The sequence below is a fragment of the Rhipicephalus sanguineus genome, chromosome 9 (assembly GCF_013339695.2).
Source record: "Rhipicephalus sanguineus isolate Rsan-2018 chromosome 9, BIME_Rsan_1.4, whole genome shotgun sequence".
NCBI classification, from domain to species: domain Eukaryota; kingdom Metazoa; phylum Arthropoda; class Arachnida; order Ixodida; family Ixodidae; genus Rhipicephalus; species Rhipicephalus sanguineus.
This window is the reverse complement of record NC_051184.2, coordinates 43,582,121-43,603,584: the sequence shown is the minus strand read 5'-3', so window position 1 is coordinate 43,603,584 and position 21,464 is coordinate 43,582,121. Positions and strand designations below refer to the sequence as shown.

Genomic DNA, 21,464 nt, shown 5'->3' with positions numbered 1-21,464 from the left:
ATCAGCACCGGATCTGTTGTTTCCTATATTCCTCTTCTTATCAATTAAGTCTTTGCTTTCTCATCTTGCTACCATGTATTCGTTAGCATTCAGCCAAACCACCCAGAAAAAGAAATGTTACTTATTTGAGACCACGTGGGTTCTTTAACGTGAACCTAAGTTCTTGCACGAAGCCCAGCTGGAGGCCGTTACTTAGCTTGCACTTAGACGTATTTGCTGCGGAAAATTCTGCCGAATAAAAGAAACACTGTAGGCTGAATTCTGTACAGATCATTAGCTGGAGTCCTTCGTGCTGTACAGTCGTAAGTACGCCTGTACGGTGCAATAGACACTCGCTGACGCGAACTTGAATAACCCGACCTCTCGTTTAATACGAAATAGTAAAAATACTTCGCTTAATCGGAACCGAAAATACGGTTAACCGAAGCTTTCGAGGCCGCCATTAACGCCAGATGCGCGGATCAAGGAGAGGCCCGCTGGAGACGGATCGACAGGCTCGGAGGAGGCTACACACGGCCAGCTACACAGAGGCACATGATGTTTCTCTGGGTCTGATACAATACGCCAATGCAAACAATGGCGTGGAAGCCTGAAGGATCGACACTGCAGAAACAATAATTTGGGAGCTAGGTGTTGGATGTGCGTCCGCTAGCTGATAATTCTGATGCCCGGGTGCTCCTGTTGCCCCTACGGTGACATCTAAGGAGGAGAAGCTCGACGTATCATATACGCTGCTTTGAAATCGAGAACCTATTGGTTTGTGATTAGGACCTAAAAAAAACTTCGCAAAAACTGCAACATCAACGTAAAGCTATAACCTCCTTTACCAAGTTATCCACTGCGATCGCACCAACAGAGAGACAGAGAGAGAGTCAAAACGACGTTATAACCGGGAAATCGTATAAAAGGGGAATGTATCCGCGAGGTTCTAACGGCGCTTGGTTCTTCTGGCTTTTTTTTTTTTCGAAAGCCTGCTCATAGGCGTAGTAATTCGCGGTATCAAAAATACACGTGCAAATTTGCTTCGCTGAAAGTGAATTCTGGTGCAGAAATGAGCCACTGGCTCCTGAACCGGTTGTACAGTTTAATCAGTTAATTAATTTTATTTATTAGGCTACACTACTGACCGCAGAGGGAATCGTAGTAGAGTAGATAACTAATAATGAGTTCATGGATAACGAGAGTGTCTCAAACAGAATGCGGTCGCATAGAAGATTAGGAAGAAAAAAGGGCGTAAAAGGCCAAAGCAGTCGACGCCATGGTTATTCATCTGGCCTAATGGAAAGAAGGCTCGCCACAGTGGTCTAATGGTTATGGCTCTCGACTGCTGACCCGCAGGTCGCGGGATCGAATGCCGGCCGCGGCGGCTGCATTTTCGATGGAGACGAAAATGTTTGAGGCCCGTGTACCTATAGATTTAGGTGCACGTTAAAGAACCCCAGATGGTCGAAATTTCCGGAGCCCTCCACCACGGCGTCTCTCATAATCATATCGTGGTTTCGGGACGTTAAACCCCAGATATTATTATTATCATTAATGGAAAGAAGCAAAAAGAAAATCTGTACAAAGGACAAAAAATCAGCCGACAATGACTGTGCAGTGGGCAATGAAATTTTGGAACTTTACTGGTCTTCTATTTCAAACGTTCTGGATCGAAGTCACTACGCTTCGTAATCGTTCGCGGATAGAAAGAACACTTAAACGATTTTTGTTGTTGTTGTTGCTGTTGGAAGACTACACCGTCCTCTATAGTAGCACAGCCATGTTTGAAAAATTCACATAATTAGACAATGAACATACCCTTTACGTACAGTTTCGTGCATCTTTGGATTCTTTGTTTGCAGAGTCACCCTGTCACGTGCGACGTTATATACAGTTGTTCTCATTGCTGCTTTGACATTTTGTAAATGACCCGGTGTTGTTTCGACTGCAACGGGGGATAATGTTGCCGTGTGTGCATGCATAACTTCAGTGTTATTCTGTCGTTCGATCCATGCCGCGGCGGTCGCGTTTCGATGGCGGCGAAATGCTAGCTATATAGAGGCCCGTGTACTGTGCGAGGTCAGCGCACGTTAGAGACGCTGAAGAGAGAGAGAGAGAAAAAAAAAACTAGTTTTCTCGCATTAGTAAATTACTCATTCGCGATACGAAAAACACCACGTTTACTGCGAGAAGACTCTCGGTTGGCGAAAAAAACGCTCAGAAAGAAAATGCGGGTGGCGACGCCACCTCGAAGTTCCCGCACTATTCGCCGTGACGTCATAGATTTTGACGGTGTCTGGGCCTACGTAGTTCGTAAACGGTTAAAAATGAAGTACATTGTCTAACTGAGTGAGCCAGAGACTTAATTAGCATACCAAGCTTCTGGAAATTTAGTTGAGCCGATGTGGCCGCATTACGAAAAAAAAAAAAAAACGCTTTAAAATCCGTGACGTCACCATCGGCGTTTTCACCGACCGGGAGAAACAGCTGGCCATCGTCGCTTCCCGCGTGGAGCCATCCTGAGGCTTTAGACAGGTGACCTTTAGTCAAATAAAAGTTGACACCACCACCACCGCCAGCGAGAAATTTAAAAGTGAAACCGTTGACTGATTTTCTGATCTGTTACTAAACCTATGGCGGTGACGTTAACGACACCAGAGTTTTGAGAGTATAATGCAGGGGTCTCAAGCTCACCTCAGCAGGCAGGCCGCAGTAACGAAATTTAGTCCCGCAGGGGCTGGGACAGTGAAGAAGGTAGGAGAGAGAGGAGGAGGGGGGTTGAGGTTGAACAAAATGTCATCTAACGTTGCCACTTGAAAGAATGCCTTACCCATATCTGCTATATGGGTCAATGAGTCATTTCTGGAGGGAATTTTGCGTCAGAACTCGAACAACATACCGATACCGATCTCGAGAATTACTATAGAATCTGGCCGCCGATTCTGAAATGTTACGTTTTAAATGTTTCAACACAGGTGACTGCGTGGGGCGCCTCACGAAACAAGTTCTTGAGACCAGTCATGTCTGTGTAGGTCATGAAAGCACCTATTAAGAAAAAAAATAATAAGGGGCGAATACAGTCATATGCATGCGGGCCGGGCCGCTAACGAAAGTTCCGCGGGTCGCTTGTTTGCGATCCCTGGTATAATGTGTCAATCTAAACTAATTTATTATTTCCCTATAGTGTCCCTTTAAAGTAGCCCATACGGTTAAAGTTATACGGAGCCCTCCACCGTCTTTCATAGCTTATACAGAGTCGCTTTGGGACGTTAACCCTCCATAAACCAACGTTAGCCCGTCCCTTTCAGCTGTCCGCCTCGGCTGTGCGTCAGGTGGGAAACACGGTGGTATACGTGACCGCCGCAAAACCGCGCCGTTCGCTTTAGGAAACTCAGCAGTTTACGTGACCATTAGCTGCGTTATAAGACAGGTTTTCTTGCGCACGAAGGAAGGGCACTGCGCCGCCTTCTAACAGGAAACGATTTTATTTTTATTTTATTTTCTTTCTCTCGGCCTACAGCACAAAACAGGATGCAGTCCTGTTTCATTATTTTATCCTTTTCATTTATTACTGCTACTTATCTTACTTTTTCTTCACCGTAAGCGTGCCAGTTAACCTCAGGCACGTTGCCCAATTGACCGCTAAACGAAGGACGATTACATTGAGACACTAAAACAACAAGCTCATAAAGGTGTAACTCATTACTAATGCAGCGCCAAACGGCTACCACTACCAGCTATAAACATACACGAAGCAATCAAGATGTTAGCCCATGCGAACATATAAGACGAAACGAATTAATCAAGGGACATGTACCACGTAAAACAAGAGCCGTCTTTCAAGTGAAGGTTAACGTAAGGCAAAAACAAATAGACGACGACACGCCTGTCATTACGACGCAGTACACTTAAACCGATAAGCATGGAAGAAGGGGAATTGTTCGAGTGGCTCGTTTCTTTATTAGACGCGTAAATCGAAGGTTGAGGGTTCGAATCCCACCGACGGAAAGGGTGTTTTTTCGTCCACTTTAATTCCTTTCTATTTAGGTCATAATAATTCAACTACAGTTAAAAAACAAACAAATAACGCCCCATACGCTTTTCTTGGCTTAAATGGTCCGTTGGTTTCATTATTTGTATCTAACTTAAACCGCTAAAAGTGATAAAGGGGCGATGTTGCATACATATATACATGCTGTCTTTCTTTACAAGTAAACATCAGAAGAAGGGGCGTTGTGACCAGTACCAGATTAGACCAATATATAAAGTATGCTGATGCTGCTGTTAAATCACTACGCTATGCAATAATGTCACCTTACTACTACTATTAAGGCTACTATTACTACTACCCTACTGAAACGTTCCGTATGCCATTCCAATAATTCCATATGTTTTCCATTTGTTCTCCATATATTTCCGCAAGATTCTCACGGAAACATACGCAATTATTGGAATGGCATACGGAACGTTTCAGTAGGGTAGACATATACTATTATGTGCATCAACTATTCCAAGCTGTATAGTTCTCTTCTACGACATGTTTCCCTTCGTCGGACGCTAAACCTTGATCTAACGCAAAGTTCAGTACTGCCCGAAGACAAATGAATTGTTGATATAATTTGCTGCGTTTCTGTTGAGCTTTTCTGCTGTCACTAGACTTTCTGCTGAGGTTCACTCGAATGAAGAGTATAATTTTTCTTAGGGGAGCCCCTGACTGTCAAAAGTAAAAAAGAAGTTTCCTTGCGCAGTCATCGTTCCGAGCGACGTTCGGAACGCTTTGCCCATTGTTTCGACGGTCTTTGCAGCCGCAAACAAAAGAAAGGGACAGGCATACACGTGCACACGTGTGGAAGGGCTACCGGACATGTACGGGTGCGCGCGTCGCCCGTGTTATTAGCCAACACAACACAAAAGCAACACAGGAACGCCTCCAGCAGTCACGGTTGCCAAGAGAGCGTCCTGTTGTTTTATCCCCCCCCCCCCTTTCCCCCGTAGTGTGACAGGAGATCGACAAACGAACGAAAAGCATAGAGCGCGCGGCAATAAAGAAAAGCATCGGCGTAGCAAGAATTTGTTTTTTTCTTTCGCGGGGGGGAGGGGGGGTTCAACCATACTTTACGTATGTCCGTGCGTGCGTTTTATGTGTGCGTGTATACAGGGTGTTCCAGCAAAAAAGCACCAAGTATTAAAAAAATAAGCATAGGCGCTAGGCGTTTACAATTAGTGCGGTATTGTTCTGAGCCATATAGAGCACGTCAGAATATTTTTTTCAATCCGCCAAGCTCGGTATTTAACAAAGATTGCTTAATGAACTTTTTAAATAGCAACTCTAGAGAAAGTTTTTCAATGCAAAATTTGTAGCGCTTGTTCAGAAACATCGAATTTTTCAATCTATGTTAACTCCCCTGCTTAATTTTTTTCCGGCCTTCCTTAAAAGCGCGCGATTTTTAAAAAAAATACCACGTGACTGCCGCCAAACGCGCGGCGCTTTTAGTGCCCTCAAATGTAAGAGAAACGAATCATCAAAGGCTGCTTCGCGCACGCAGATTGATGGAACAGGTTATCGGTGACTGCCATCGGAGGTCCGCCCCTCCCGCCCCCGAAATTTTGAAGTACCTGTTTTTACCAAAAATAAGTAATGAAAATAGGTGTTTTTCTCAAATAGTCAAAGTTTTCAGCAAGTGCGCTCCCCCCCCCCCCCCCCCCCCCCGAAAAAAATTCCTGGCTACGGGCCTCCGTTGAGGAACCCGAGGTAGTCAAAATTAATTTGGAGCCCCCGACTACGGCGTATCTCGTCAATCATATCTTGGTTTTGGCACGTAAAGCCCCGGAGATCATCATTTAGAATCTAAAGGGGTAAGTTACTACTACTACTACTACTACTACTACTACTACTACTACTACTACTACTACTACTACTACTACTACTACTACTACTAGACATATAATACTATTGTGTATACCTACTTATCAATAATTATCACTTAGAATCTAAAGGGGTCGCTTGAATAAATCTGGAAGCCCAGAGGTAGATAGCTACAAGGAATAAAGCAGACTGAACAGACAACACGACAGGTGAGCCGTAGGTGTAGTGAAGTCGTGACGGGAGCCAAATGGCACCTCACAAGCATGTCACGATGCCACCCACGCCCTTCCGGCGAGTAATTGAAAAAAAGAAAGAAAGAAGAGTAAGACTTTCCACACGGCGCTGCCACCGTGATTCTGAATGGGATGCTTCCGGTGCTCGCCTTGGCAGAATCGGAGCTGCAGTTTCCGAGAATAGCCGCCACAGCGGCTCTCCCGCACGCCCACCGTCGATTGCGGATTAAGAGCGAAAGAGCACGGGTAATCCGCGGTCGCGAAAGCAGACTCAGAGGTTCGCGCAGCCGCAGTGTTCCTGCATGCTCGTGCGCGCACGTGTGCGCTTGTTAGTGCTATATATACGCATACAGTGCGGTACAATGCTAAAGGGAACACGTCGTGAGTGCGGATCACGTGCGATTGTTTCGCTTCCGGATTCGCTGCAGGCGATAATAATTGCTGGGGTTTTACGTCCTAAAACCGCGATATGATGATAAGAGACGCCGTTGTGGAGGGCTCCGCAAATTTCGACCACACGAGCCTGTATCGTTTTGCCCCCATCGAAATGCGGCCGCCGCGGCTGGGATTCGATCCCGCGACCTTCGGGCCATTTCACTCTGTGAATGTGAATGACCAGCGAAGCTGTTCGTTTATTTCCGAAGTTTCCTGCATTCGGACACGAAAAAAAAGCTAAATGCCCTCCTCCCCCCCCCCCCCCCCCCCTTCTGGATCCGCCACTGCCCGGACACCGGAATCCTAGATAAATATCTGAAGAGAGGAACGCGAGAAAGAAACTGAGTCCGACTTTGACAGAAAATTGTCATATATACGAAATACGAATGACCACGAAGAGACATGGTGCTGCAGAAGAAGGACAATAAGAAACAAGGAATTCGTAAAAACGAAGATTTCGCTATATGGCATGAAGATTTCTTCTATTCGTGCCCGGATTCCAGAACATTATCTTTTCGCTGCTCACGAAAACCCCGAAATAGCCTCTTTGTGTGCAAACGGAAGCAAAAGAGATTTGTGAAGACAGAAATTGGGCTTTAAAATGAAGCTTTATACATATCAAACAACGTGTGTGTGTGTTTTAAGGCTTTATTGAATATACTCAGCCGAGAACAGATTCATCACACGGCATGGCAGTGGTTATAACGATCCAAGTTCAACACAGGTTTAACAACGCTCGATCAAACAGGCGCATAAATGGTGACGCACGTTTCGTGTATTTGAATCATAATGTTACTTCCCTCACACTCAAGTCAATAACGACGGCCAGCTGTAGTTGCGGCAATCGCGTGAGCGGCACAGGTGGGGATTAACTATAAGGGCCTCATTTCCTCAAATGTCGTTTTTTTTTTTTTTTTGTCCTCCTCTCGTCGCGCACGTACGGGTTTCCTTACGCAACGTGTACGACGATTTCCTTACGCAACGTAGGGCGGTGAATCTAGGACTCCGCGTCGTTTGATTGACAGGTCTGTACGTGTGTCCACGCGTCGACACACCTCAGGGTCGCCACAGCGGCTGTCACACACTTCAGCGACCGCCTCCAACAATCGAGCAACCGGGTCACGACGACCAACGTCAACGCTAAACTGCAGGCCTGCCACTCGAGCGTTTACTTATTTATTTTTTTTCTTTCTCCGCGCCCTAACATAGTCTCCAGTTCGCGTGGCACAAAGAAAACTTAATCGTGGGCTCACAGCTCTATTTTTTTTTCTTTCATTATCACGCGTCGTCAACCCGCGTAATGTTGCAGAAAGAAGGGTATCACTTATCTGTATCGACTTTTGTGCGTAAGTCGAGTGGGCCAAAAGACACACCTGTCCGATAGCTAGCGTACGTCCTCCGCAACATGACACGAGGACAGGCTTGTACAAGGGGGTGGACGCCAGCGAGAATCGCACACTTATTAACGATCCTCATCATTGATGACTGCAGCTCCATGGAGTAGCGGTGAAATGTTCACATATGCAGTAAGAAGAACAATACCAACGCGGAGCGCTACCCTTTCCGTCAATCGACTCGTTTTTTTGTTTTTTCTTTGCGTCAAACATGGGCACTCCGAGATTTCACGACAGCGATCGCCGCCACATGTGCAAGCGCGGCGATTCAGAGAGGAGTGACGCGGACAGCTGGGACAGCCAAGTGGATCCGTTCGACTGTATGCGTGTTTATAGAACGAAATATCGTGACTGAGACGGCGAAAATGCACATGCTCAAAGGGCGTACAGTAATAAAGCTATCGCGGCAATTGAACAAGACTGAAACCACTGATGACTTCGCTACCGACATTAACGAAAACCAAGAGATAACGAAGCCAAGGAAGTACACATGATGTGTACCCGATGAAGTGGACGAGAGGACGACCGCCGCCGTAGCATCGGGCGCGTCATCCGAAGGTTGCAGGTTCGGTCACAGCCGGCGGCAGGTTGTCGTTTTCGTCCGCTTCACTTTATTCACATCTACATCGTAATAGCTACAATGCTGTTAAAACGGTACAATTAACGTCTCCTATACCTTCATTGGCTTCATTATCAGTTAGTTATTTTAATTCAGGTTGTATCAACAAAGAAACGAACCCTTAGAATTTCCTTCTTTCGTTCATTCGTGACCGACATGTATGTTTCGATCAAAACTAAGCAACACGGTTTCGTTATACGGGAACAAGGTATACAGCGAGGAGAATGGTCTGTGAAAACGTACCGAATCGTCGCACGTTCATCGAGTGTACGGTGAAGGCGTACTCCCAACTGTTTCCAAAGCCGGTGCCGTAGAAGAGTCGCACGAGTACGACCCAGCGATGAACATCGTCGTCGGAGCAACACATGTGACGACCGCCGACGTTTCTTCTCAACCGCGCGCTGGCAGTACACACACACACAACAGCGTATTGCCAGTCGTCGTCGGCAAGCGGTACGTTCGCGCGAAGTGCTTCGCTCGCCGTCTTTTCAAACTCGCCGCAGGTTCACTTTGATTTCTTGTTTGTTTTTCGCTCTCAAACGCGGGAAAGACGGCCGAAGAAAGAGAGGAGTGTTTCGAAAGTCGCGCGGTGTTCCCCAGATGGCAGCACCTGCTTATATGAGTAACGTAGAGAAATGATGCACGTCTTGGCTGTTACTTCACTTTACTGCAACCGAAAACTTCTCAGTCGAAACCTTTGAAGCAGCGTAGTTTCATAATAAAGCAGTAGATTGCTTTAGCTTCTTGAACTGCGCCCATACGCACAATAAAATGAGGTTGGGATGCGGTGGTCTACCTAAGGTTTCGGTTCAATCACCGGTGCTTCGGTAGGGTGGCGGTAGGGTGGCCCATTCTAGCCACCCTAGCTTCGGTAAAAAAAAAAAAAATCGACAGAAAGGCTCACGGTGCAGCCTTTGTAGAGGTAGACTAGATTTATTTTTAGCAATAAACAGGAGGTATGGGTATTACATCTCACTTGTCCTTTCCAGTTTTTATGGTTTGGCGCTTTACTGATACAACATAAAACTTCGAAGTCTTGGGTTGTGCCATCTATCCAGGATCATCCCGTTGCACTCTCGTGAAATCGCGTCTTGGCGAGAGCGGCCGCTCTGTGTGTCGTGCGGCAAAGCCGAGCGAAAGTTTGCTCGGCTGCGCCGATCTTGGCGAGAGGGTAGGGTAGACCGCACAGTCGAGCTCGTCGCTGTCAGGCAGCACTCCCGCTTTGGCGATGCCTCTCGGCAAGAGCTTCCGCATCTACCACAAGGTGCGACCGCCGAACCCTTACAGCGTCCTTCTCGAACAGCGGTCCAAGAACGAAACCCTCCTTTTCGAGTCCAGGGCCATCGCTGTGCTGTGTGAGTTTCTCAACTTCGTTTCCTTCCTCCGTGTGAAAATGTTGCGCCGATCGGTGCTGTATCTCCGGCGCTACGCCTCCTACCTGCCGATAATCACCCGATCCTTCCTTTCCGCGGCTCGTATTGCATTTTACCGCTCGATTTTAGAATTTTAAGCCGCATTGTCGCGGCGTTTTCGATGGCTTGTCGCGGTTTCTAGCGCACGCCAGACTGCTCGGTTTAATTGCGGCGCGTCGCCGAACTGTGTCGACACCCGTGCGCTGCGAATCCTTCGCCCCACATTTGTCATGCTTCTGTGCCATCTGTCACGGTCCGTAAGCTGGCATCGTCGCTACGCTTGACCGAAATTCCTCAACTCTTTTTCTTGATCGAAGAGCGAAACCTCTGGAACCTTTAATGGAGATGCCGCGCTCGCTCTTGACTTTCGCCGGAATACTTGTCTCTTCATGCTCCGCGCAGGACGATCTCCGCCACTCTAATACACCGTTCACATGTGACCCTAATGCGTACTGGACATCGTGATGGCGTGACAGGGAGTCGCTACATCTATAATTAACACACTTCATTAAGTTGCCATCGCGCAGGGATCGCCTCTCAATACTTAGCAGACCCATCTCTTGCTCAGCTGAACAACAATAAACTGTGATGACATGGAATGCTATACCTATGTTCGTAAAGCTGGGAAGCTTCTTAAGATATTTTTCGGGCAGTTGCGCGGTTACCACCAAAACTCTGTTTGCGTCGAAGGTCTCAAATCGAGCATGCTCGAAAGTGACGTGTAGTAGTGCTTCATCTGCATTCGACTCAAGCTGCACAGCCGTGTGGGTTACTGACAGCCGTGTGGGTTACTAGGCGAAATGGTCACACTGTTATTGAATAGATTTCCCACGTACACCCAAGCCTCATTGTAATGAAGTCGAATCTGACACGAAAATAACTTCGTTATATCCGAAAATTCGTGTAATCGTAACACTATCTTTGACAATACTATTCATTTACTTCGTTATAAACCATAATTCATTACATTCGTGTTCGAATTATATCAAGGTTTGAGTGTATGCCTTGCGTTAAACGCATACTTGTAATCCCACAATTGAAATTGAGGGTCGCGTTTCTTGCTGCCCGCAATTTCTTGCATCTTCCTTTTCTCTCTCATTCCATTTAGCCCAACAAGAAATGGACACAGTGAAAAAAGAATACACTATGCTTCTGGATGTCCATGGCTGCCTAGGAGTGCTGCAGCTTACAGCAGGTTAGTGGAATGACTTACCTCAAACGCTGTGTCGTGTTGCGCACTTATCGTCTTTCGGAGGAAGCGTCTTGACATGTGAAGTCGAAACGCGTGGTAAACAAGTGCTGCAAGCGCGAGCAGCTGGAAATCTTCGTTGGGGACCTGTTAATAGGATATTTATATTTTTTTGCGTCGTCGTGACAGAAAAAGCATTGTTTTCAATTTGACGAGTGATGTCGAAACAAAATCTGCAAAGAAACGCTTTGTCTGACTAAGAAGCTGTAGGCAACAGTGACGTATGCGTAGGCAATTCTAAAACAAGGTATTGTTATTGCTGCAAATAAAAGAACGAAAAGAGAGTGTGAGCCTTTCGGTGGACTGGTATTTTTTTAACAGCAATCTTGCCCTTGATTTTGTTTGCCTTGTTGCACTGAAGCTCTGTTTAAAAAATCTTGACTCATATAAACTGCGAAAACACAGGTGGCAGATGATTTTCTTTACATTGCCGGTGATGTGTGGGCTGCAGAAAAACCCTGCAAGACTTCTTTTTTGCTCCTACGAATGCTGTTTGCACCAATAAAGCCAGCTCCCGCCTTAAGCTTCATTACTTGTGACAAAGTTTTAGTCGTAATCTTTGGTCCAAGGATTGGCATTCATTCTTGCTGTGGTTGAAATTGTGGTCTTGTATTAAAACAAATAAAACATTCCCACTATCTGGTGAGTCTTTTCTGGCATATCATGGACACCATTTCCCATCTACCTTCACGTCTTCTTCCGGACGCGTCATGGAGCTTGACAAATTCATAATGTTGCTTTGTTGATAGCATACCTCTGGCACAAAGCTTACAAAACAGTCTAGTTATGTCAGAAGACTTAATCCATTAAGTTTATGAGGAAGTAAAGCATTATTCTTCTCTTCAGGTTAATCTTCATTCTCATCATTTATGCAGTGTAAATGATTTTAATTGATATAATTGATTTATTGATTGAGTGAATACTGTCTCTCATAAATCACTTGTTGCAGATAATGGTTCACCGCGACATCACTGACTCTGTAACCTTCGTCACTAAATTAATTACGGCAACACGCTGTCACTTGTGTGAGGTTCTTGCTCGCGTTGAATTAACTCCGGGATAAATGCACTGTATAAAAAAAATGTGATCAATCCATTGGTGCTCAGCATTTCATGCTGCTGCTTAGACAAACGAAGAACATTGAATTGTTAGTCAATGATTCAATTGTGCCATTCATAGTTTTGTCATTTATACATGATACATAATTTTGAGTCAAAAGATTTGGACTACGTTTGTATAGAGTTGTTCTATGAAGTCATGAACCATAAGCCAATGTTCTTACCCATCATAGTTGCTTGATGACTGTGGTGTCGCATTTGTATTTCATTTTTTTCCTCTCTGCAGTGCCTGTACGGGTTGTTGTGGTGTATGTAAAAAAAAAGACACACACACACACAGGGTGTTTTTTTTTTTAGACAATACAGGTTCTTATAAAAATCCTATGATAGTAAGGCTCCTGTCGTTTTCGCACACGAACCCCACGTCGAGACGAAAACACTTTGCTGCAGTTAAAATGACACCATTGCCACTAATTAACACAAACTGGTTAATTAACTTTTTAATTATTGACTTAAGGGCAGGTGTTTATGTTACAAAGTTGTAGTGCATGCCAATTTATGGCATACCTATTTTTTAGATATTTGATGAAAAAGCACACAAAAGGACAAAATCACACACACATAAGATGACACAAAATACAATTGCTGTGTGCATGATTTTGCCCTTTTGTGTGCTGCTTCATCAAATATCGTGGCTCACCAACTAGCCCATCATTACATACTTTTTAGAAATTACAAAAGTTGCATGTAGCTCGATATATCAGCATTTTGACGTAGCTACCTCAGTACACAAAATGTGAGGCACTAGGCTTTGTGGGGTGAAGTGCACTTCTCTCTGCTGCAGCATGGTACATGGTTGGGCTAGCAAGTGTGGATCCATCATTTATTAGAGTGCGCACTTACACAAAGGACGAGGAAAGAGCGACAAATGAAGACAATCGCCGACTTACAGCTGATTTTAATTTCAAAAGTAGAGCACACATATGCACAAAGATGCACATGCGTGATTGGTCTTTGGAATAGTGCCTCCTCCTGGGCATCATCGAGTAAAATAAGCGGCAGCAGATGGCACCAAGAAAGAAATATTTGGTCGTGCAGCTGAATTAATATATTCCAGCATTATTAAGGCGAATGCCCTGGATGTGTCATCAAACGCGAAAATTGACTGTCTACATCAGCGTCAACATGAGGGATGCAAAAAAATCGTCATCATGTTATGATGTCACCACATGACGTCGCAGATCGCCGAAATTTGGGACATCATCATGGCGCCACATAACGTGATGTCACATGATTATTTCATCACGTGACATCGTCAATTGGTCAAATGTAGGCCAATCATGGAGGCAGTGCAAAACCATTTTGGGTGGAGAAAGCTTTCAGAGAGAGGGGGGATCAATACATTGACTGAGAAGAAAAAGAAAGCGATGATGGAGCTTTTGCCTTCGAGTTGTCTTAGGTGAATGCATAAAGGACCCTGCGAGTTTTTTCCATGTGACCTACTAGTCGTCCAGTACACTGGCACCGTGCAGAGCTGAAATGTTATGATTGAATCAGTCAATCAGTCAATTGATCAATCAATTGATGAATCAAACGATCAAGTCAATGAGACCGCTTGTTGCTTAAGTTAAACCTCATTTGAATATCATGTTGCAAGAATACTGTCTAGAGTAGCGGATTAGTTACATGGCTCCGGACCGTCTCAATGCCTGCGTGCCTTGTCAAAATGTCCACATGTCCGAGCGGTGACGAGTTCTGTGTAAACGCATTCCATAGTGGCAGTCGGAGAGGGTTGTCCGGCTGAGAGGCACAATCCCACTCTGTCGTCGTTCGCTGCATCTCTCCGTTCTAGCATTCAGATTCCTGTGTCGAGGAAACAGGCAGGCGCAAGCAGGAAAACAGAATGCTTTAGTAGCGTGCTCTTTAAAAGCAGCATTGTCCTTTTTAGATATGACAGGCTTGACCTGGTGTTATTTATTGAGGATTTGAAACGGAAATGTCAGCCGGGCCGCGATAATGAGGTTACCAGCCTCGCTAGATTTTTTTCGTAGTGTATGAATGTATTAAACGGAATAACAAAGCTTGTTTGCTCTAGATGTTAGGCAGTCATTTCTCAAAAGCTGGTGCGAGGCACAGAGTGTCTTTTAGCAAAAATATTTGTTTTGAGTGTTATTGAATTACTTCAGTCATGTTGTGGCATGTCTTGAGAGCAAATAATTAAGGAGTTAAAATTTTAGTAATTAGCCCTTTACCTCGCACATTCGAGTTTGGCACAATAATCTGCACTTCCAATGCCACAGGCTATCCGAGAATGTTTATGGAAGAAATGTCACAAATTTTTTCATTTAATTGAAATTTATCTGAGGTTTCTTTCACATGCACAGATGGCATTCAAATACCGTAATATGATTTTACACTATAATATTGCAAGGAAAGACTTACCACAAGTCTTATGGCGAAGCTGACTTTTTCCTGTACTTCTCCCCCTGTGGTTTCCAATGAAAAATAATTTTTTAAATATGTGTCTTGTTTATATAATGTGCTGGATCCATAGGGAACTTAAGAATTTTATAATTAGATAACTTCTTTGTTTTCGAAAATAATCCCTGAGGTAAAGGGTTTTAATAATCACGTAAACATGGTAAAAGAGATAGTTCGTTATACGTAATTGTAAAATAGTCAAAATGGAATGGGTGGTCAGAAGTAGCAGAGTATTGGATTGACATGTGACATCGAGGGGTTCTCGTGAAAAGATTGTCGTCTGTACATTTTATATGTTGTAATTAACCTACCATGTAATAACGTAGCTGATTGATTGATTAATTGATAAGACTGATTGATTTATTGATAAGGCTTGCGGTCCTTTCGCTTGCGGCTTGGCCCACACATGTCTATCTTTGTCTAGTATTAAAAGAAAATTTTCTTCATAAATATGTTCATGAGCTACACAGTGGCGCAAGGTGACTCTTCTCAAGCATATTTTTTTTTCGTGAAACACTCCATGTGGTCACCATGTGTTGAACATAACCGTGGAACAAAAACTCCATATTGCAGAATCGGCATCCAGATTTAAGCCGTTCTGGTGATCAGTACCTTCATAAATGGGTCGTTTATGAGATATGAGAAAGACCTTCTTTCAAATGACATTAGCTGACATTTTATTAAAACTCTCCCCCCTCCTGCTCCAACCTTCTTCACTGACTAAATTTGGTGACTGTAGCCCACTAGCTGAAGGGAGCTTGAGACCCCTGGTCTATAACAGCGACGTCCTTTGTGCCACTGCAGGGGACACGGTGGTCCAGTTTCTGGTGCTGGTGACGGGGTGTCAGTCGGTGGGCAAGCTGGGTGCCTCGGAGGTGTTCCGCATCACAGACACCCTCTTTGTGGCTCTGCGCAACAGCGCCCAGGACCTGGAGAAGGTGCAAGATGTGCGCAAGGTGCTCAACGCGGGCACCTTCTTCTTCGCGTGGACACCGTCCACTTCGGAGGCGGCCCTCGACCTCACCCTGTGCGCCCAGCGCGCGGTCATGACCAGCGAGACGGATAACCGCTTCTTCTGGTGAGTTAAGCCTGTTGTGACATGTGACAGTTTTTATATGCTGCCGTTGCTAATGCATTCAACTCTGATGTGGTACGCTACAAGTGACCTGTATATTTAAGTTCTTAAAAGTGATAATTGTCGCTCACCCAATGGTAGACTGAACTACAAAGGAGACATATAATAGTATTTTGGGAAGTAAACATTCACAATAAAAAAATAAAAAAGGCATAATTTTTCAAGGTGGGAACGTGTGTCTCCAACATATCTGAACATCGATCGCTCTCATGGTCTTCCTCAAAAAAAATTTTCCTTAGCTGACGCTTTTTTCTTTAACCCCTTAATTGTTTTGATATTTTGAGAAGTTCTTTCGTTAAAGTGGTTATTTTTTTTAAAGCTGGTATTGAACGTTTCTCTTCTAAAAAGCAAGTTGTTGTTGAAAAAAAATTTAAGAACATACGAAGTCACATTAGCTTAACGATGTTACTGTTAATTACTCACAGAAAAAAGGCTGGCTACTTGCTGATAATTGACAGTAAAAGCAAAACAAGAAAAGAACAAGAATTCTGATAGAAATTTTTAGCATTCTAAGAATGGTTTCATCATTATGACAATTTTAATCATTCCGGCAATGAAGAAAAGCTTTTCCGTCAAGTGGACGAGCTACACTTGTCCGAAACGGTTTGGGGACAGCACGGCAAGGATGAACTAGGCACATCCCTTAAAGGAAAAGGATTAAAACATGAATGTACATTGGGGTTGGTGAGAGTTCACCTTTGCCTTTTAACCTCCTGTCACTGACGTCACAGCAGGTGCTAATATTTTGTGCGCGAACGTCAGCAGAGGACGGCCAGTGTCCGTCCTGTGCTTATCATGCAAAGGAAAGTTGCTGGGGTCATCCTTGACCCTGTAGCTGTGTAATAGTGACACGACGTGTGTGCCCCTCCAGGAACCGTACCCTGCACATTCCTCTGCTCCGCTACGGTGTCGACTGCAACAAGTGGCTGCTGAAGGCGGTCTGCGGGGGCGTCGAGATGCGCACCATCTACCTGGGCCACCAGCAGGCCAAGGCCTGCCTCATTTCCCGACTCAGCTGCGAGCGAGCTGGCACCCGTTTCAACGTCCGCGGCACCAACGACGACGGCCACGTCGCGAACTTTGTGGAGACCGAACAGGTTGGGGCTATTGCGGCAATGACGATTTTATTTGGGAGGACTTCGTCATGTGAGGCAGTATTCAGTGATCCTTGAAGGCCAACTGCAAGAAAATTTCAGGCCGCATAAAAAGCCTTGTTTCAGATGTTAGTAGATATAGAGGAGCCTGTGTGCGCACGCTTGAAATATGTGTGGAAGCATTGCAGAAATCTCGCAAGAATAACTGTTCTTGATGCTGAAACTGTCAAAGAAATGCTGCCATTAAATAAAATTTTCAGTATGCATTCTCTTTGGTACTTCAATGAACTATGCCAAACTACATGACTGCAAGTCACTTAGTTTTCTTGAAAATGAACATCAAAAATTGGTATACACTTCCGGAATCATGCCTTTAAATGTGAGCCGCCTTGTTGTCACCTAAATTGCTAAACAGCGATCCTTCAGTGCTCAAATCATTGCGGGAATTGCTGCTGTCTAGTTGCGAAAAGCTGGCACAGCTCAATGCATCATCGGATAGCATTGCCATTTTCTCTTTTCTCGTGCCAGCACCATGTGTACTGCCTTTACAACAGTGGGGTAGGTTGGGACATCATCGCAGATGTTGCATGGAGCAGCTACCCATTCTGGTTTTAGTTTAAACACATTGTTCTTGGCTATTTAAAACTACCAATGATTTCCTAAGCAAACTGAGCCACCCTACTTGTTACAGCAGTGTCAATGCCTCTTGAAAACGGCAATATCATAGTATGGCTAAACAGCACCAAAATTTCCCATTAGGGACACAAGGTATTAACAGTGCTGCGGTATTGACTTCCAAAACTCCTGCTGCACCACTCTTGTCATCAGCATGCAACATTTCTCCTTCATTCCGCTTGAGTAGATGCCGTGATGTGTCCTGCTAAATGTGAGTCAGGTAGAGTGGGATAGTACAAGGCAGGGAACCTCGAGACATATGGCCGAACATACTTGCTATACGTACAAGCTAAGTAGAAAGGGTGCGCTTATACTTTCCGGCTGCAATATTAGTGTCGTACTGGGTAGTATTGCTGTACGCTGCACTGTGCTTTAACCATGTCGATTGGTATTTCTGCAGGTGATCTACCTGGAAAACCAGATCACATCATACGTCCAGACGAGGGGCTCTGTGCCGCTATTTTGGGAACAACCGGGAGTTCAGGTGTGTTATGGAGTTAACACGGCATGAAATGTTTGTGTTACTATAATATCTGCCATGCTGTATAACCTAGCCCCACACTTGCTTTCAATGCGAAGAGAAGTTGTTCAACAACTTTCACTGGAGGCAACATTTCAGCAAGGAAATGTGCCCTTGTGCCAGTTGCTGCCCTGTCGAAACGTTGACTCTAGTGACATTGCTCTTTACAATAACTTCAAATCACCTTTCCAATAACTTCAAATCTCCTTTCCAGTGACTTCTAGTCGTCTTCCTCTGAGCTTCTGTCAAGTATTGACTCGCTTTCATTGTCCAAAGAAAGCGAACACCGTCGAAATTAACGTGCCTACTTGACTCCTTCTAGTGAGTTAGTTGAAGGGAGCTCATAGGTCTTGCAGATATTAATGGCTCTTGATAGCACTTTTGAGACAGTGGTATTACTCTTAACCATGCTGTGCTGGTGTCGCCCATCACTTTGAGTATATATAAGTGGTTGGGACATTATGCAGCCATTGCTGAATATGGAGCTGTAGGTATGGTTTCCAGCTCTGATTACCGCTTTCAAAAGGGAGCAGAAAACAGAAAAAGCTAGTACATTTAAGTTACGGGCGGATCGAAGGAACTAAAGTAGTCGAATGTAATTTTTGTGTTTGTACTTAGGTGCACATTTAAACAAACCCTGGGTCATGAAATTAACTTTGAACCCATCGCTACGACAACCCTCATGAGCCATTGTGCACCCGTTGGCCATAAAGACCCCCTCATTTATCATCATGAACAGTAAACAATTTAAGAAAACTGTTAATTAACCTTCTCGCATAGCCAAATGCCGATATTAAGGCAACAATGCTCATTATGAAAATACAGCCACGAAGAAAATTGCACTAGTCGAAAACGTGTGAGACTGATAAAAAATTATTGCTACTCCCAAGTTTTTGCTGCGAAGCTTTGCAGGAACGTTCCGTTGCGATTTATGAAGGCGGTCTAGTTCAGAAGTACCGGCAAAATCTTCTTGTCTTTCTTTTATTTATACAGCGCTGGTAGACTAGCACAGGTTTAACTAGGAAAGCTGTTTCGTTTTTTTCGCGAAGTAACAGTTCTCAAGAAACGGACAATGTCATCATATATAGCTTAATGCTACATGACACCGTGATGTCGATAATGCCAGGTCCAGGTTCTTGAGATCTTGAAACATCCCAATCTGCATACGTCCTACATGTGATCCTGTTACACACGAGAAGCATGTGGTAAAGTTTGAACAACATTTCAAATATGCATATCAACACTCATTTTAAAGCGTCATCTGACTTGCTGTGGCCTGTGTTCTTTCAGGTCGGTTCCCACAGAGTCAAAATGTCCAGAGGCAGTGAGGCATCCATGCCAGCGTTTGAAAGGTAGTTTGTTTCAGTCTGATTACTCCCTCGTGTTAGTTTTCGTGCCCAATTTTTTTCCCATAGCGGTTTTCTCGCGGGCACCAAAGATGCAGTTCTTGCAGTATTAAGACCGTCTGATGTGATTCACTTTCTTCCCCAAAGGCACATGTCCATGATCAAGGAACGCTATGGCGACCAAGTCATCATAAACCTCCTCGGCTCGAAAGAGGGAGAAACAATGCTTACACAAATGTTTCAGGTACGCTACGCACACTGTCTACATTAACCTTACTGTTTTATTTATTCTTTCCAAATTAGTTCCAACATCACATATTAGCGTCCAGCCACCTGCATTCAGTTTCTCCGCATATGTATTTCGACTAAGTTCAGTTCGTCTACAAAGCTTAGCATGCATTGTAATTTAATATTTAAAATGACTTGTGAAAAAAAGGTGTACACTTGATGTGAGCATGACTGAAAAGTAATGACATGGCACAGCTTTTGTTACGTTCAGGCCCGTTGACACCACGAAATAACTTTGTGTTCATACTTGCAGGTCTCTCATGTAAGTAGTTTCCAAGCCCACGTAATCTTTCAGCAGTAATCACTGTAATGCTGTTCATAACTATTCATAGTGATTGAGACATTGTACACTGAATACTGGGTCTATAATGCTGAGAATGAGTCATAGTGCGCAGCTCCTTTAAAAACTTAAACTTGGTCTTTTGAATATATAGTATAAGCCCTCGTAAAGTGTATGTGAGATGTTTTTTTCTGAGAATGAGTCATAGTGCGCAGCTCCTTTAAAAACTTAAACTTGGTCTTTTGAATATATAGTATAAGCCCTCGTACAGTGTATGTGAGATGTTTTTTTCTGTCATTAGCCTGTCACATCTTTTCTCTTTTGGTCTTTAAAACACGCAGCATCACATGAAGGCATCCCGGCGCAAAGCGTCCATGGTGTCATTTGATTATCACGCGCTGTGCCGTGGCGGCCGGCAAGACAATCTGATTCACCTGAAGAACCAGATCTCGCCGCACCTGACCAGTTTTGGCTGCTTTTACTTTGATGGCAACGACGTCATCATGTGAGTTGAACACTGCTAACTAGAGATGTGCGAATAGCAAAATTTTGGGTGCGAAGCGAATTCGAATAATAAAGATCGAGTGCGAATCGAATCGAATAATTTCGAATAATTTTCGAATACTTCTCAAACATTTTTCGAATAATTCGAAGTGAAATTACAGAAAAAGTTACAGAGAATCCCTAAGTATGTTCTTGTGAGATCGCAACATGAAAGTGTTTCTTTTCGCTAGGTTGATGAAGTGCTGATGGGGTCATATTTCATAGTTGTCTTTCTTATCAAGAGTGAGGCAATGTAGAGGCCGAATTGTATTTATGTACATGATTTGGTGCAACCAAAGTGTTGCCGACAACACTTTACACGTGATAGGCAGAGATGCCATTTCCTCAGCCTCTCCTCCTCTTTCAACTGCTGTGGAAGGCCAACTGATGTGGCGGACAAGGGTGTGCTCCCTTCAAGTCCGAAGTTCCAAATCTGCCTCGTAGACGTCGCTATATAAGAACATCTGAAATTTTGGATGCTAAAAAGCTTCGGCGTCGCATTTTTCGGACTTGCTGCCCAAATTTCAGGTCCAAAACAGCATTAATTGAGCCCCCAACTCTGCCACATCTTTCATCTCCATATTGGAACCAGCGTTTTCTTGAGTTAATACATTTGCGACCGTAGCGGAGCTTGAAAGGCAGCTTTACCGCAATACGGGGGTGTGAGGAGGTGAAGCATACTGAAAATCTAGGGACCACTTCCAAACGGACGTTGACTGTCTTTTGCCTAAGTTCGACCGTAACGGAGCTTGAAAGGCAGCTTTGCCGCAATACGGGGCTGTGAGGAGGTGAAGCATATTGAAAATCTAGGGACCACTTCCAATCAGACGTTGACTGTCTTTTGCCTAAGTTCG

General features: G+C 44.4%; 2 protein-coding genes across 2 annotated transcripts in view; one reads left to right on the top strand and one right to left on the bottom strand.

The window, feature by feature from the left end:
- Positions 1-9,033, bottom strand: part of LOC119405069 (uncharacterized) — a 78,393-nt gene extending 69,360 nt beyond the window's left edge. Inside the window, exon 1 of the mRNA XM_037671840.2 lies at positions 8,773-9,033. Within this exon, the coding sequence (XP_037527768.1) occupies positions 8,773-8,896 (124 nt within the window). The 5' untranslated portion in view covers positions 8,897-9,033. The remainder of the gene's footprint in view (positions 1-8,772) is intronic.
- Positions 9,034-9,620: 587 nt separating this feature from the next.
- Positions 9,621-21,464, top strand: part of LOC119405068 (synaptojanin-1) — a 41,451-nt gene continuing 29,607 nt past the window's right edge. The window contains exons 1-8 of the mRNA XM_037671832.2: positions 9,621-9,884; positions 11,050-11,136; positions 15,534-15,807; positions 16,736-16,961; positions 18,034-18,117; positions 19,444-19,505; positions 19,647-19,743; positions 20,409-20,572. Of these exons, the coding sequence (XP_037527760.1) occupies positions 9,758-9,884; positions 11,050-11,136; positions 15,534-15,807; positions 16,736-16,961; positions 18,034-18,117; positions 19,444-19,505; positions 19,647-19,743; positions 20,409-20,572 (1,121 nt within the window). The 5' untranslated portion in view covers positions 9,621-9,757. The remainder of the gene's footprint in view (positions 9,885-11,049; positions 11,137-15,533; positions 15,808-16,735; positions 16,962-18,033; positions 18,118-19,443; positions 19,506-19,646; positions 19,744-20,408; positions 20,573-21,464) is intronic.